The 16,705-nt window shown below is 35.1% G+C and overlaps 1 protein-coding gene across 1 annotated transcript; it reads right to left on the bottom strand.

The window, feature by feature from the left end:
• Positions 1 to 538: 538 nt before the first annotated feature.
• Positions 539 to 14,420, bottom strand: LOC308345204 (protein LEG1 homolog; the record flags this gene model as incomplete). Its single annotated transcript, XM_080807158.1, is given in 6 exon segments — positions 539 to 2,199; positions 10,615 to 10,715; positions 11,861 to 12,045; positions 12,816 to 12,862; positions 12,864 to 12,900; positions 14,120 to 14,420. Coding segments are annotated over 6 exon segments (978 nt in total). The 3' UTR covers positions 539 to 1,892.
• Positions 14,421 to 16,705: the final 2,285 nt, after the last annotated feature.

The following is a 16,705-nucleotide window of genomic DNA, read 5'->3' as shown; positions in this document are numbered from 1 at the left end:
TGTCAAAAATCTCAAGTCTCAAGAATCACTCATTTCCCTGTTGTTCCACACCAGCAGTGAGGCAGAGCAGCCATACGAGTGGTCTGTTTTGCAGACTAAACTCTCCCTGCATGGCTTTTCCCAAGTCTGGTTGTGGAAAATAAATATTTTTTTAAATGCCAAAATATGGAGACGTGAAGACTTAAAAATATCAGGGCACAACAGCTAAAGTATAAGGAAATGCAGTTCAGTTTCCAGTGTCAAGCAAAAGCTGAAATGTTCTGACCTCAAAAACGTAGCTGAATGTTATACTAAAAAGTTGGTTCAGTGTATGTTTACTGACTATACATCAAACATGTTCAACTGTAGAACTATTTTTATTAATGGTATCTTATTTTTTCTATACTTGAATTAATTAAAAATATCTGCTAAGGCTTAAAGCACTGTTTCTGAATTCTGAGTATCAATGAGTGCATGCAATTAGTAAAGGAAGATAGGAAACAAGGTAGCTAATTTAACTACATTCCATCTTGTCTTTGTTTTTTTTTTTTTTAATTGTAGCCCATAGAGTCAATTCAGAACTCCTTAACAAATCCAAAGGTAATTGTAGTAAAACAGGAATTTTTTTAAAAAAATCTAGAAATCTGTTGTGCACAATCTTTAAAATGTGATTAATTTTAACCATCCATTCTGTGCCTCCCTCTACCTACTAGGCCAGTAGAGTTTGTTCATATCATCTGAGCCTACATTGTACTTCCTATATCTGACAATGCGGCAAAGATGACTGGCAATCAATACACTTTATGATTCTGCTAACAGTGGGGCTCAGGCAAGAATTAACTTTCCCAAGTCCCTCCTATGCACCATCTAGTTGGGCTGTATTACCATTCTTACCAAAGTTATGTGAAGTACAGATAAGTTTGTCACTTCTAGTCTAGGCTTTTCAAAGAGGGGCCCTCTTAAGCTAATTCCTTAGAATTACTTTATAAGGAAGATATAGTGAAGCTGTGAAGGAGGATGGAGACCGAGATGGAAAGATCCTAGGTCTCTGAATTACCATGGAGGAAAGCCTCCTACCAATTGAGTTAATATCCTACATCATCATTATGTGAGCCAGAAATAGAATCCTTTGAGTTTTCCAACTACAATTTGAAGATTTGTTTATTAAAACAGTGAGTGTTACCCTAAGTAATACACATACAAGTTTTACATTTAAAATATAATGCATTCATTTTTATTTGACTCATATCTTTTTCTGATTTCTGCTTTAGGGAATATAAATGGAACATACAGACACACACACATACACACACACGCATAAATTTTTTTCCTCAGTAAAATAAGGATAAATGGTAATTTGGAAATTGAATGACAAAGTAATTTTCAAATTTACCTTTATGTGATTTCTTCTATGTTTTCCACTATTGGTAAACCTAGGATTTTGAAATTTTGAACAAATATACCTTCTTCAAAACCAGAATTTGGAGGGGGGGGGTCAAGTTTTTTTTCTTTATGTCTACAATCATAAATGATGAGGATGAGGGAAGTTCATAAAACACAACTTATTTCATGATTCTATTAGTCATGGCAAGTATCATTATTTGTTTAGTATCTTTCTTTTTTAAAAACAAAAATAAGATAAAATAGCAAAATTTATCCAAGGAAGAAATAGAGATTTCCATTGTCTCCTTGTCAAATTAGTATGTGGTGATATTGATCTGCTTTGTGTAAGGGTCCCAGAGGAGAGGACATGCTAAATAAGGGAGGGCCTGTAATACATGCTCATTAAATGAAGCCAATCATAAACCCATAAGGATTATTGTTAAAACTTTCAAACAGATATCTTAGGAAGTCAACATTTTCTTCTTTACATAAACTGTTGTAATGATTTATGATTCTAATGGTATTTCACTTCAATATGTATAAAAGCAACACAATATAAAGAATTCACACACACAAAAAAGTTCTCTGTTTCTCTTACCTGTATACTTATGCACTTTGTGGAAAAGATTTAGGGCAAACAGGATTGTGTTCTGAAAGCCATTAAAATCATTGATGAAGGGGACTTTATCTCCACTAACAAGAATGCGTCTTGGCAGCTCCTTCTGGAATTCATATGTTCTAATTAAGGTTGTAGGAAAGCATGGTGGAGCTAAATAATCCACAAACAAAGCCCAACTTCTTGCAAAATCAGCTTCTTGTTTAGAATAATATTTTAACCTAATAGACAAGTGGGGAAAAGTATGAATTTTGAATTAGTCTACTCAGAATTTTGTGAACTCAATTTTTTTTTGTGAACTCAATTTTCAAAATAAATAATTTGTTCAAAGTGACATTGTTCTACTTTTTAGAGTATAGATCATAGAAACTTGGTGTTGGTTTTACCACCTAGATTTTAAAATTTGAAGAGATGTTATTAGGATTTTAAATTTGGAATTACCATCTCAAAACATATGTGTTTTTAATCATATTTTTCCCTTTTCATAAAGCATCTGTATTACTTACATAAACTCTGAAATGCGACCAAGTCTCATTATTTTAAAATGTAAAGATGGGGCACCTGGGTGGCTCAATCGGTTGAGCCTCCCACTCTTGATTTAAGCTCAGGTCATGATCTCAGCATTGTGGGACACTCAACAAGCAGTCTGCTTGGAATTCTTCTTTTCCCTCTCTCTCTTTCCTTCACACTCTCTCTCACTCTCTCTACAGTAAGTAAATAAATAAAATACAAAGATAAAAGTCAATGAAAATTGGGAAAATTTCTGCTAAAATTAGGTATCTCTTAAAGAACATATAACATATAATCTTCATTTCAGGCAACCACTAAAAATGAAGTAACAGAATTTTTCTTGCTTTTTAGGTAGTTTGGTATTTTTTTTCTGGTCATGTATACTAGAAAGCTAATTTTTCTTTCTTTTTTTCAGGTATACATTGTAATCCTACTAGAACTCATACAGCAATTCAGTAAAGTGGCAGGATACAAGAATCAATGTACAGAAATCAGTTGCTTTCTTATACACTAACAATGAAAACACAGAAAGGGAAATTAGAGAATCAATTCCATTTACTATAGCACCAAGAACCATAAGATTCCTGGGAATAAACCTAACCAAAGAGGTAAAGGATCTGTATTTGAGGAACTACAGAACACTCATGAAAGAAATCAAAGAAGACACGGGGCACCTGGGTGGCTCAGTGGGTTAAAGCCTCTGTCTTCGGCTCAGGTCATGGTCCCAGGGTCCTGGGATCAAGCCCCGCATTGGGCTCTCTGCTCGGCGGGGAGCCTGCTTCCCCCTCTCTCTCCGTCTGCCTCTCTGCCTACTTGTGATCTCTGTCCGTCAAATAAATAAATTAAAAAAAAAAAGAAATCAAAGAAGACAGAAAAATATGGAAGACAATTCCATGCTCATGGATCGGAAGAATAAACATTGTTAAAATGTCTATACTGCCTAGAGCAATCTATACTTTTAATGCCATTCCGATCAAAATTCCACCGGTATTTTTCAAAGTGCTGGAGCAAACAATCCTAAAATTTGTATGGAATCAGAAGAGACCCCGAATTGCTAAGGAAATGTTGAAAAAGAAAAATGAAACTGGTGACATCACGTTGCCTGATTTCAAGCTTTACTGCAAAGCTGTGATCACCAAGACAGCATGGTACTGGCATAAAAACAGACACATAGACCAGTGGAACAGAGTAGAGAGCCCAGGTATGGACTCTCAACTCTACGGCCAAATAATCTTTGACAAAACAGGAAAAAATATACAGAGGAAAAAAGACAGTCTCTTCAATAAATGGTGCTGGGAAAATTGGGCAGCTATATGTAGAAGAATGAAACTCGACCATTCTCTTTCACCATACACAAAGATAAACTTGAAATGGATAAAAGACCTCAATGTGAGGCAGGAATCCATCAGAATCCCAAAGGAGAACATTGGCAGCAACCTCTTCGATATCAGCCACAGCAACTTCTTTCAAGATATGACTCCAAAGGCAAAGGAAACAAAAGTGAAAATGAACTTTTGGGACTTCATCAAGATCAAAAGCTTCTGCACAGCAAAGGAAAAAGTCAGCAAAACAAAGAGGCAACCTACAGAATAGGAGAAGACATTTGCAAATGACAGTACAGACAAAAGGCTGATATACAGGATCTATAAAGAACTCCTCAAACTCAACACACACAAAACAGATAATCATGTCAAAAAATGGGCAGAAGACATGAACAGACACTTCTCCAATGAAGATATACAAATGGCTATCAGACACATGATTTTTGTCTATATTGTGAAATGATCCCCACAAGTCTAATTAACATTTGTTACCAAACATAGTTATAAAATTTTTTCTTGTGATGAGATTAAGATTCACTCTAAATACGCAATACAGTAATATAACAATAATGACTGTGCTATATATTACATCCCTATGAACTACATATAACTGGAAATTTACATATTTTGACCCCCCTCACCCATTTCATCCAGCACCTCTCTCTCTATATATATATGTCATTATAATATATGATACCATTATAATATATATGATAGTATTACATATTTTTATCTATTCATGCATTGATGGATACTTAGACTGTTTTCATAGTCTAGCTATTTTAAATACTACCACAATGAACATGTATATCTTTTTAGATTAGTGTTTTCATTTTCTTCAAAAAAATACCTACTTATGGAATTGCTGAATCATATGGTAGTTCTATTTTTAATTTTTTGAGGAATCTCTACACTGTTTTCCATAGTAGTTGCAACAATTTATGTTCCTGCTTTTTCTTCTTACTGAGAAAAAATTTTTAATTTCAAATTTTTAGTGAATAATTTTATCTATTTTATTTATTTATTTGTTAATTTCATTAATTAATTAATTCAATTTAGAGAGAGCAGAAGTTGGGGAGGGGAGGGACAGAGGGAGAGGGAGAGAGAGAATTTTTTTTTTTTTTTGAGAGAGAGAATCTTAAGCAAGCTCCTCACCCTACTTGGAGCCCAGTGTGTGTCTTGATCTCACTAGGCTGAGATCATGACCTGAATTCAAATCAAGAGTCAGACACTTAACCAATTGAGCCACCCAGACACAACTGTATGTATGTGTATATATATATAGAGATATAGATATAGATATAGATATACATATACAAACACATAATTATTCTCTACAGATACATATATCTATACAGATATATCTATATCTATATAATCTGTATCTATCTATATCTATCTATTTTATATATATATATATATATATATATAATCTGTATCACCTGTTCTAGCAATCTTCTGACCATGTAAACAACTTGCTATTTTGAACCGTGCTTGTTCCTTTTGAACTATTTTACATGCTGTTCCTTGTTCATTTTGCCCTAAGTCCTTCAAGTCTTATTATGGAAGTTATATGGTTTGTTACATTCCCCCTGGAATTACTCTAAGTAATACATACATCAGGGTCTAGGTATTATGGATTCAGAAAGTAACTGGAACTTATCCCCCAGTTAATATCTGTGAAAAAAACATACCTGTATATACACGGTTCATATAGAGCCATGGGAGTATAGAGGATGAAATAACCAACTGTTCTTGATTATAGAAAAACTGGTTGGTTGTCCATGCTCTTATCAAATTGCAGCCAACTCTCAAATTTAAGAAGGAGAAAACGTGAATACATAAGGATGTTAAGTTAAGGTTCACACAATGTTAATAACAGCACAACTAGACATTGTGTAGACTGTGGGAGAGCCAACACGACATAAAAAACAGATGAAGACATAAGATTTTCAGTTTTCTCCAATATTTGCCTCAGAGTGGAATTGCTGAGTCATAAATAACACTCAGTTAATATTTTGGGGAATTGTTAAACTAGTTTCCAAAGTGGTTGCACCATTTTCCATACCCACAAGCAATTCTAAATACTCTATACCCTCTCACACTTGTTACTGTTTATCTTTTAGATTTTAGCTAATCTAGTGTTTGTAAAGTGGTATCTTATGGTTTTGAATTTTTATTTCCTTAGTGCCTAATGATTTTTAGCATCTCTGTATGTACTTATTGGAGAAATACCTCCTCAAATCAATTTTCCATTTTTAAAAATTGGGTTATTTGTCTTTTTAAATTGAATTATGAAATATTTAAAATATATTTCAGATGCAAAACTCTTACAGATATGTGATTTGCAAATATTTTTTCCCATTCTGTATATTGTCTTTCACTTTCTTGACGGTATCATTCACAGCACCAAAACTATTAAGCTTTTAAGAAATGTATTTTATCTATTTTTATCTTTTGTCCCATGTGCTTTTATTGTCTCATTTAGAAGAAAATGACTAAACTAAAGACCAAAAGCTTTAGTCTGAAATCTATAGGCTTAGCTCTTACATTTAGGTCTATAATGCATATTGAATTAATTCTGTTGTTTTAGGAGACAAACTTCTTTCATTGTATGTGGATTGCCAGTTCCCCCAGCACCATTTGTTGAAAAAATTATTCTTTACCCATCAAGTTGCCTTACACTATTGTTGAAAACAGCTTTTATTTCTGGACCCCAATTCTATTCTATTGATCCATATATCTACTATCATGTATCAACACTCTGTCTTGATTACTGTACTTTTGTAGTAAGAGATTAACAGAGATTGCATTGACTCTGTGAGTAAGTTTAGTTGCCATTTAAACAATATTAAGTCTTCCAATCCATGAACACAAGAAGATTTTCCTTTAAATAGTTCTTTTACTTCTTTCAAAAATACCTTATATTTTTCAGTGTATCCAAGTTCTACAGTTCTTTTGCTAACTTTATTTCTATACATTTTATTTTTCCTGATAATGTTGTAAGTGTATTTGTTTTCTTAGTTTCATTTTAGGATTTTTTTTTTATGCTAGTACATAGAAATACAATTAATTTTTGGATGTTGACCTTGTATCCAGCTAGGTTGAAGACTTCATATATTAATTATAATATTTTTAGTAGATTTCTTAGAGAGAAAGTATTATTTCTTCTCTTTCTATCTAAATTACTTTCATTTCTTTTTACTTCCTAATTTTCCTGGCTCAAACCTCCAGTGAAATCTTGAATAGATGTAGGAATGGGCAACCTTGTCTTGTTTCTCACTTTAAGGAGAAAGCATTTAGTCTTTCACAATATGAAGTTAACTGTAGATTTTTCTAGAGCCCCTTTAACAAGCTGAGAAACTTTTCTTCTATTCCTAGTTTTTTTTAAATGTTTTTATCATAAAAGAGTGTTGTCAAATGCTTTTTCTACATCTACTGTGATGATTTTGTGATTTGTGTCCCTTATTCTATTAATATGGTGTATTATTTGGTTATCAGATACTAAACCAAATTAGTATTCTTAGAATAAATCCTATATGGCCATGGTTTATTCTTTTTATACATGGTGGATTCTGTTTACTAGCATTACATTGAGGATTTTTGTGTCTACTATATTCACAAGAAATGTTGACATGTAGTTTTTGTGTAATGTTTTTCATTTTGCTATCCAAGTAATATTGCCAATTTGTTTCTGTTCTTATGTCTTATTTCTTTGTCCTCTTTTTCTTCATTACTGCCTTCTTTTGTGCTAAATGGATATTTTCCAGTATAAATGTTTTTCCCCATGCTTTCTTTTCTATCATCTCTCTCTAATATATCTACATTTTAATTTCTTAACTCTTCCTCTTTGCTGGTGAGATTACAATTACTATCTATCTTAAAACAATGTAGTTCATATTAATAGTAACATATTCTAACCATTTATATAAATTTTGCTGCAATATAATTCCATTTCCACTCTCCTGCAGGTCTGCGAAGCTCTCTTTATTTTTCTTCATCCTTTTTTCTTTTTGTTCCTCACACTGTGTAATTTCAATTTACCTATATTCAAGTTTATGGATTTTTTCTCCTGCCAGCTTAAACCTGCTTTTGAATTCCTCAAGTGAATTTTTCATTTTTGCTATTATAATTTTCAACTGCAGAATTTCTATTTTTTCTATAAATTCTACCTCTTTATTCACAATTTCTACTTAGTAAAACATTGTTGTCAATTCACACTTTCCTTAAATTCTTTAGACACAGTTTCTTTTATATTTTTTTACACATGCTCATAAGAAGTGATTCAAAAATTTTGTCCATCATCTGAACTCAGAGGAACTATTCCTAATGACTGATTATCTCTGTGTAAGTGTGTGTATGTGGTGGGGGGGGTCGGGGGGAGGAACTGTGCATATATGCACTATTTTCCCCATGCTTTGCACATCTCTCTCACTTTCCTATTTTTTTTTTGAACACTGAATAGTTCAGACACTATAAAGTGAAAACTCTAAAAATCAGATTCCCACCTTTATCAGGGTTTGCTGTTGTTTGGTTTTCTTGTCATTATTGGTTTATTGACTTGCCTAGAAAAATTCTGTTATTCACTCTGTGTTCTCTGTAGTGAGTCATCACAGAAGTCCCTGCTCAGAACCTTAATGGTCCACTAATGATTAGGTTAAAGATTTTCTTAAATTCCCTGAACTCAAGTCTTCCACCCTTTGCTGAGGAGCTCTGTGTATGTGTTGGGGTACACCTTCAGTGCTAAGGCCTTTTACAACTCTGCCCAAACCTTTACTTCCTATTTGTCCAGGCCCTCAAGGTAGTCAGAGGCGAGACACTGGGGTCCTCTCAGCTCTTGCCTGGGTATGCCCTCAGTTTTGCTCGTGTCTGTGGGTCCTAGAAAAAGACAAATTCTCTGTAGACATAGTAACAAGAAGCCACAAAACCATTTTTAGACTGCCTTGAATCCATCAACAAAAACTTGCTTCAGTGACCAGTGTTGGCAAGCATCTAATAAGTGAGATGCCCTCATTTCTGAAAGTCAGCGAATCAGGAATGGACTCCTTACATAAATATATCTCTAATGCCAATTGACAACTGTCTCACCCGAGTAGCCCTCTTATACTGATGACTCAACCCACGTAAATGGCTAAAAATCTACCAGTCTCTGAACTCTGCATCTCCTAATAACCCATCTAAAGATGAGAAGAGTGCTCTACTCAGTGATTCCATGCATGACAATATAACTTTCCCTTCCTAGAATTGCAATAAATACTGCTTTGTTGTTCTATTTCAGACACAGAGAGCTGATCTCATCCTTTGAGAGTTGCTATGAAAAATGCTATTTCCCAGAGGAATTTAGTTTTGTGTGTCTTTGGGGAAGTATACAAAAAATAATATTTTATAAACTACTTTCTATATAATGACTTGATCTCAGTTCCAATTTTGATGTTGACAACTCCTGTTTATTTCACTGGCTGATAATCTCCTCTCTCCTTGGCAGTGATCAGAATCAAGCCATTGAGTCATGGCAAAAAGATACTATGAAGGCTACAATCCTAATTCACCCCACAGACATGCCAAGGGGATGAGCTCTTCTGTTGACCAACATAAAAATCAGCCTTTGAAGCTCTTAAGAAATAAAGTATCTGAAACAATATAAGTTTCCTGATTCTGTGATTTGTTTAACTTCATGGGATTTGTGGTCAGTGGGAAAGGTAACAGTACTTAGTCAACAAGAAGTCCTCATACATGAGGGCCTATATCTGTTGTGTACTTTAAACAAGTCACCCATTCTTTAGTTTCTTCTACAGCATGTCTCACTCTGGGTGGCAGATACCATCCCCAATACAGTGTCATTCACTTCCATACCAAGTCATGCTGTCTTATTCAATCTCATTTGCTATAAAATGGGGACATTTTAGCCATCTGGCATGGTAACCAAGATCCTTCTTGGATACTCCCCTACAAATACATGCTAACCAAGCTATTTTTTCTTATCAAAGTGAGGAAGAGATCCTGTATTTTTTGCCATCACATCCTTTTTGTTTACAGACATCAGTTTGTGTTAAAACAACCTTAAAAAAAATCTTGTACTTCTGAATTCATTTTGTTTTATTGCTTTTTTGTGGGGTTTTTAAAAAGATTTTATTTATTTATTTGACAGAGATCACAAGTAGGCAGAGAGGCAGGCAGAGAGAGAGGAGGAAGCAGGCTCCCGGCTGAGCAGAGAGTCTGATGCGGGGCTTGATCCCAGGACCCTGAGATCATGACCTGAGCCGAAGGCAGAGGGTTTAACCCACTGAGCCACCCAGGCACCCTGGTTTTGTGGTATTAACATACTTTTCTTCATATACTCCCCCGCTGCTTGTAACATGGTTTTGAACTTTATCCAATAAAGCATTTTCCCATCACTTTTCTCTTTATCATAATATGTCCTCATGTTTGACATATTGGTGAATAGGTAAACTGAAAAAGCCTTTGATGAAAAAGATAGTGTAAGATGGAAAGATTGTTACCATATTAAAATAACATTCTTTTCTTTGCTTTCTTTCTTTTCTTTTCTCTTCCTTTCTTTTCTTTTCTTTTCTTTTCTTTTCTTTTCTTTCCTTTTTTAGAGAGACAGAGTGTGAGAAGGCAAGTAGAGGCTGAGGGAGACAGAGAGAGAATCTCAAGTAGGCTCCATGCTCAGTGTGGGGCCCAACATGAGGCTCAATCTCATGACCCTGAGATCATGACTTGACCAAAAATCAAGAGTCAGATGCTTAATCAACTGAGCCCCCCAGATGCTCCCAAACAAAATAACTTTAGATCCATTCTTACCTATTTTGAAAATTTTTATGAGCAACCTCTAAAGATGAGACGTGTGCAGCCCATAAGTACTCCAATAGGTCATCAAAGCTACTAGAATGTGACTTTACATGCTGCCAAAGACAAAAAATGTTACTGATAGTTAGGCAATTATAACAATCTGTCTTCTTGAAAATCAAATCTATTTACAAATATAATTTTTCAACATTCTGAGTGAGGGGAAAAGATTTTTTTTTTTCTAAGAGTTCGGGTATGAAAGATTTAAAGCTAAACACTCCCTAAAGACACTAATATCAAGCATTTTAATTACTAGTGATACTGAATCCATATGAAAGAAATAAACCATATGTTTTTAGAAATGTTCAGGATTTCACACTGCTCAGAACCACACCTTTAGTATTTTATGCATTTGGTTTTCTCTTGCCGTGCAATGAGCTTTCCACCAAGTGTCAAGTGTAAGAGTGTTTTATCTAATCATATGCAATTTAATGAACAAAACTAAAGGGAACTGAAGAGAACTAAAGGGAAACCCATCTTTAGTCATACTTTTTCACTCACGGCACATTACTTTGGACATCAATATTTGATTCTGACTGTTAAATGCTAATTCAGTCAACTCATATGTGATTTTTTTAAATCAAGACAGTTGAAATAAGCTGATCAAATTCACTACAACCTATTACACAATTGGATTTCTAGACCAGTTATTGCTCAGTTGACCTGAAATTATCATGAGCTAAGATACTTCATGCATTGTTAAGTCATAATTTCTCTGGGCTCACATGTGTGTATGTAATTTATTTGGTATGAGAATAGTAGATAGCATGACCTTGACACAGTATTGGTAATGAGGATGTTAATGAAGTATGATGTCATACAGCAATCCACTCATACTAATACTGTTGTGACCACAATAATTTCATATTAGCAACTTTTTTCACTAGAAACAATTGCTCGATGTATTAAAAAAAAAAAGCTACACTAAGTGCTATTCAAAAATTATCTGGCTACCCTTGAAGAGTATTAACTAAGACACTAGGGTCACCTGGGTGGCTCAGTCAGTTAAGTGTCTGCCTTTGGCTCAGGTTATGATCCCAGGGTCATGGGATCAAGCCCTGCTTCGGGCTCCCTGCTCTGTGGAGACCCTGCTTCTCCCTCTCCCTCTCTCTGGTCTCTTCCTACTTGTGCTCTCTCTCTATCTCTCCGTCAAAATAAATAAATAAGATCTTAAAAAAAAAAAAAACCACTAAAAAAAAACCTGGTAAAATTCATTCCACTTTTTCATTGCTTCTGGAAATGATGAATGGCAGTTAGAAACATTGTAACAAAAATTCATCTGATCCTTGGATGGTGGCAGAAAGGTGACCTTGTCTGATGATATCCCCATTATGCCAGAATCAACCGCAGTAAGGAAGGGCATTGCAGAAAGATAATAATTAGGGTCTGCATAAAAAAAAGTTATTAATATTGTTAACACAAAAAAAAGTCTTTTTCAAAGTAAAGGAATCTATCATAAAAGTAAGCCTAAAGATCTAGAAATGTTGTAAAACTTAAGTGGTAATTTTGGGAACTTTGGAAATTTTATCAGAAATTTCCCCTCGTGTTTTATGCAATTTGAATATGTTTCTCCTAAAAAACACATTTTCATAAAGCAAAATTGATATATCTTGTAGATTTATTATTTTAAATCACAGATAATAATGGTACTGGAATTTTAAAATATTAATTAAGTTCTAAGGCATAGTAAGTGAAAAATTTAGAAATTAGTAACAGAATTAGCTAACTAAAGTTTAAATAAAAACTTGAAACAAAAAAATTGGTAGCAGAATTCTATACTTCTCTAAGTTTTTATTTTAAATCTGAAAATCTGATGTAGCTTTATAATATTCTAATATTTAATCTAGATATTTCTCTTGTTAACAAGGTTTTATCTGATAACATAACAAATTCTTATTTCTGTATTGTGTATTTAAATCAAGTTTTGGGGTTACTGATTTTCCTTAGTTGATATTTTTATAATTGGATAAACTAATTGGTAAATTTTAAAAGTACTTAACTCGACTCATTTTCAAAACATCCAGATTTGGGTCAAACAGATGTTTTTTGCAGTGATTCTGGTTTTGGTTTTTGTTTCTTTAATTGGGATCCTAGGTTAAATTGATTTTTTGTGGAAAGGTCATCAATTTGAGGTTTGACTGTCACATTGAACTCACCAGCCCACCAACTGTCCACTGAGATACACAGATGATCCCCACTTTTGGCCACAGTCTGTACTTTGGGTAGGATCAGCTAATCTGCCTGAAAGAGAGGAAACCCAGAGTTGAGTTTACTAGGCACCTTTCTGAACTGTAGATACAATACATAACTAGACATAATATGTTTACAGGAATAAAGAATTGTACCAGCCTTCCCATCACTGTCTTTCCTTCGCTTGATGACTTTCTGCTTTCCATCTCCCATTCATATTTTTTCCTTTTCCTTGACATGTGTACAATGCTCTATTCTTTTTCATAGGCCCTATTTTTTTTAGCCTCTGCAGTCTGTGTCTTACATTTACTAACTACTCTTTATCTTCAATATTAAGGAGTGACTATTCATGTATAATAGGCAAGATCCAGGCTCTATTTGCTTAAAATCAAATCCTTTTTCATTGCTTACCTACCTACTGTTTGATCCTGAATAAATAACTTCTGCAAGCCTCAGTTTTCTCATGTACATACTGAAAGACTAGCAATAATCACTTCGTAGAGGTTTGGGATTGTTAAATGAAGGGCACAAAAAATGCTCAGCTCAGAGAACATGTGCTTCCATAAACATTAGCCATTACTGTATTTTTATCTCTTTTCTCTTTGTCATTCTCTCTCATCCCCTACTTTCAAAACATCCCATTCTGTTTCATTCATACTTGAGTTTTTGGTACCTTCTGCATACCCTCCCTGCAACTCCCTTCAACTATCTCTGACTTTAAGCCCATCTCTTTCCCTGTTTCCACCATTTTCAAACTGGCTTATTCTCTTTACTCCTCCTAACTTTCTGTTATCTCTGGCTTCACCCTCACACTGTTTTGGCTCTGCACTTGCCACTCCTTTCTCTTTTGCCAGCTTCATTCATTACTGGACACTTATTCTATTAGGAATAGATGCGTGCACCCTTTGGGGGAATTGGTTATTGTTTCCAGTGGACTTTATGTTTAAGTGGAAATTATATTGGATGTCTGGAGATTCCCTCACAAGCTTGGTTTTAACGCTAGCTTAGAATGTCATCACAGACCAGACCTACAGTCTCTTCTACCTTAACTATTTTGTTCCTTTCTTCAGTGCTTAGAACTAGACAGGCAAGAGGTATTCCATAAATACTTGCTAGAAATTAAGCAAGAGATTATGCAAATAGCTGGAAAAGTCATAGGAAATTGAGAGAAAAAATCAATTTTCAAAAACATGATGCTAAATGTGCATGTACTACTTCTTAATCAATTCACACTTAAAGGGTCATTGTAATGAAAAAGAGACCGTCTTACCTGTATGATATTGCCATCCATGATGTACAGGCAGTCCCCATAAAATATTTTGTTCATTTTCTGGTGAAAATTTTGCAAAATCCTTGGCCATCTTGTTCAGGAGGATTTTATATGTCCCCAGTCTATCGGGGTAATGCCAGAAGTTAATGATGTACTTTCCATTTTCTGTCTTGTAGTCACTGAACTGACCAGGACTCTCTTTCCACAGATGAGGATACACATCTGAGATATTAGATGCTTTTGTTAAAGAAGCAAAAACACAACCAGTTATTACACAGGCCCAGGAAAGATTGAAAGCCATGGTGTTTAGCCTGGAGATTGACATTATGGCAAGATCTTTATTGGGAAATAGAGGAGGAAGCTATATTGTTTTTCCGCACCTTGATTCATCAACACTTAGAATTCCCTTCCATGGCAGTAACAAGGTAGAGGTAAACAAATGCCTTACCAAACAGGTTAGGATACCTCCCTTGTTAATCATCTCCCAAGTAAAAATTATTGATTATATATCAATCTCTAGAATTTTTTGTAATTTTTAGCAGAAATTTTTCAGTAAGACTTATTTTTGTTTCTATCTTTTGGTCTGTTTTTCATATTAATCATAATAATAAATTGTATGTCCTTCCCAGAGTTACTTGAATTTTAAAGGACAGCTGTTTTTATCCAATTTAATCTCTAATTAGTGGGATTTCAGCCACTGGCTAACTAAACAATTTTTGATAGAATTTTTAAGACTTTTTAGTGATATTTGGGACTTTATCAGCTCTCCTTGAAATTTTAGTCCATGTGTAAGTCCATACTTGTATGTCAAGGATGTCAACCCAAATTCCATGTTAGCAGAATCTGAGCCAAAGATTTATGTGTGGGCCATTGGTTTGTGGCTATAGAGCAAAAGTAAAAGAGGGAGGAAAAAAAAAAAAAAACAGAAAGGAGGAAAAGTAAATACAAGGAGAGACTATCAGTTAGTCTCCACTAAGGGTATGAGGTACTTAATGTTTTCTAGAAACTAATGAGGAACACTGGCCTTGAGGATGGAATTGAGAAGCATTTGTTCTTTTTTCTTTTCTTTTCTTTCTTTCTTTCTTTTTTTTTTTTTAAGGATTTTTATTCGTTTGAGAGAGAGAGAGAGAGAGCACAAGAGAAGGAGGAGCAGCAGGTGGGGGACAAGCAGACTCCTTGCCAACTGCAGAGCCCAAGGCAGGGCTGGATTCCAGGACCCTGAGATCATGACCCGAGTCAAAGTCAGATGCTTAGCCAAATGAGCCACCGGGCACCCCAGCGAAGCATTTGTTCTTATCATTCCCTGGTCAGAGGTGACTCACAAGTAGAAACGCTCCCGTAATTCTGGTTACACAGACCTGTGAGGTAAGTGGATTCTTGCAAGTGTCTCAGGCAGCCACAGTAGTGCAGAAGCCCAGGGCAGTAGATACAAAATAAAAGTAGATACTGCAGTTAAGCTGCACACTGCATGCGTGAAGCAGGTCAGAGCTTGGTGTGGAACTATCTTAGCAGCAGTAGCTACAGTCAGCAGAGAGGCTAAGAGGATTCAGGAGTGATGCACAGACATCAGTTCAGAACCGCTATGCTATAACCTGATCATGAGCCATCATTGGGAATATGCAAGTCATGGACTCATGCAGACGCAGCGCTTCTCTATATGCAGGTGCTGTATTTTTACTATAATCACAGTGAGTTGCCAGGGAATTCTTTATCAAATAAATAATCCCAAGCCTCAGACTTCATTCAGTGGATATTTATTGAGCAGTGTCCTTTCTCCTGGTGCTCCATCACCACTGGTCGGCCATGATAAACAAAGTAGGAGAGATGCTTGTCTTTGAGAAGTTGAACAAAGGATTACTGTTAAGAAAATTAATCTTTAGTGAGTGTAGGGAATTTGCATATGTAATAGAAGAATTTTACCTTCTTTTAACCCAGCCGCTGCCCTTCCTTTCAATGTGAAGGTGGGGCTTCTCCTTCTCCCTGTTGCATCCATTATTAGCATAGAGAATGACAGGCTGATATGCCAGTCAGTTCCAAGTCTTATAATCTCTATGTCAGTTCCAAGTCTTATAATCTCAGCATTGCTTTTCTGTGGTGCAACCTCACTGCACGCCGAGGTGAACACCTGGCCCTTGTCGCAACACCCTGTGGAAATTAGGGCTTGAGGAACTGGCACCAAGATGTTCTATGAGTTATGAATGTCTGTTTTCTGATCCAGAGGCACCTTGTTTCCTGTCAAAAATTGTACGTACATGAAATAACAAAATACACAAATATACGTATGAAATAATTCTTGGATATAAGGAAGAGATTCTGTAAGGGACATAGAGCTGATGGGCACGTGGACATATTAACCAAACCACATGGTCAAATGGGCAATATCTGAAACTCTACTTTTTTTCCCCTTAATGGAAGAAAGTGGTTGAAGGTGGTTAAAACAAGTAGCCTAAGTGAGAGTTTTGGTTTTTCTTTCCAAGTGGGGCAAGAACACGTTTATAGATACTGAAATTAGTGTTGTTTTTATGCAGAAAGAAAACATTAGAAGTTTATTGTCTGTGCTCCTCCTCAGGCTGGAGAACAGATAAG

The sequence above is a fragment of the Martes martes genome (genome assembly GCF_963455335.1).
Source record: "Martes martes genome assembly, chromosome: 6".
NCBI classification, from domain to species: domain Eukaryota; kingdom Metazoa; phylum Chordata; class Mammalia; order Carnivora; family Mustelidae; genus Martes; species Martes martes.
The sequence above is the reverse complement of the archived record's forward strand: the minus strand, read 5'-3'. Positions and strand labels throughout refer to the sequence as shown.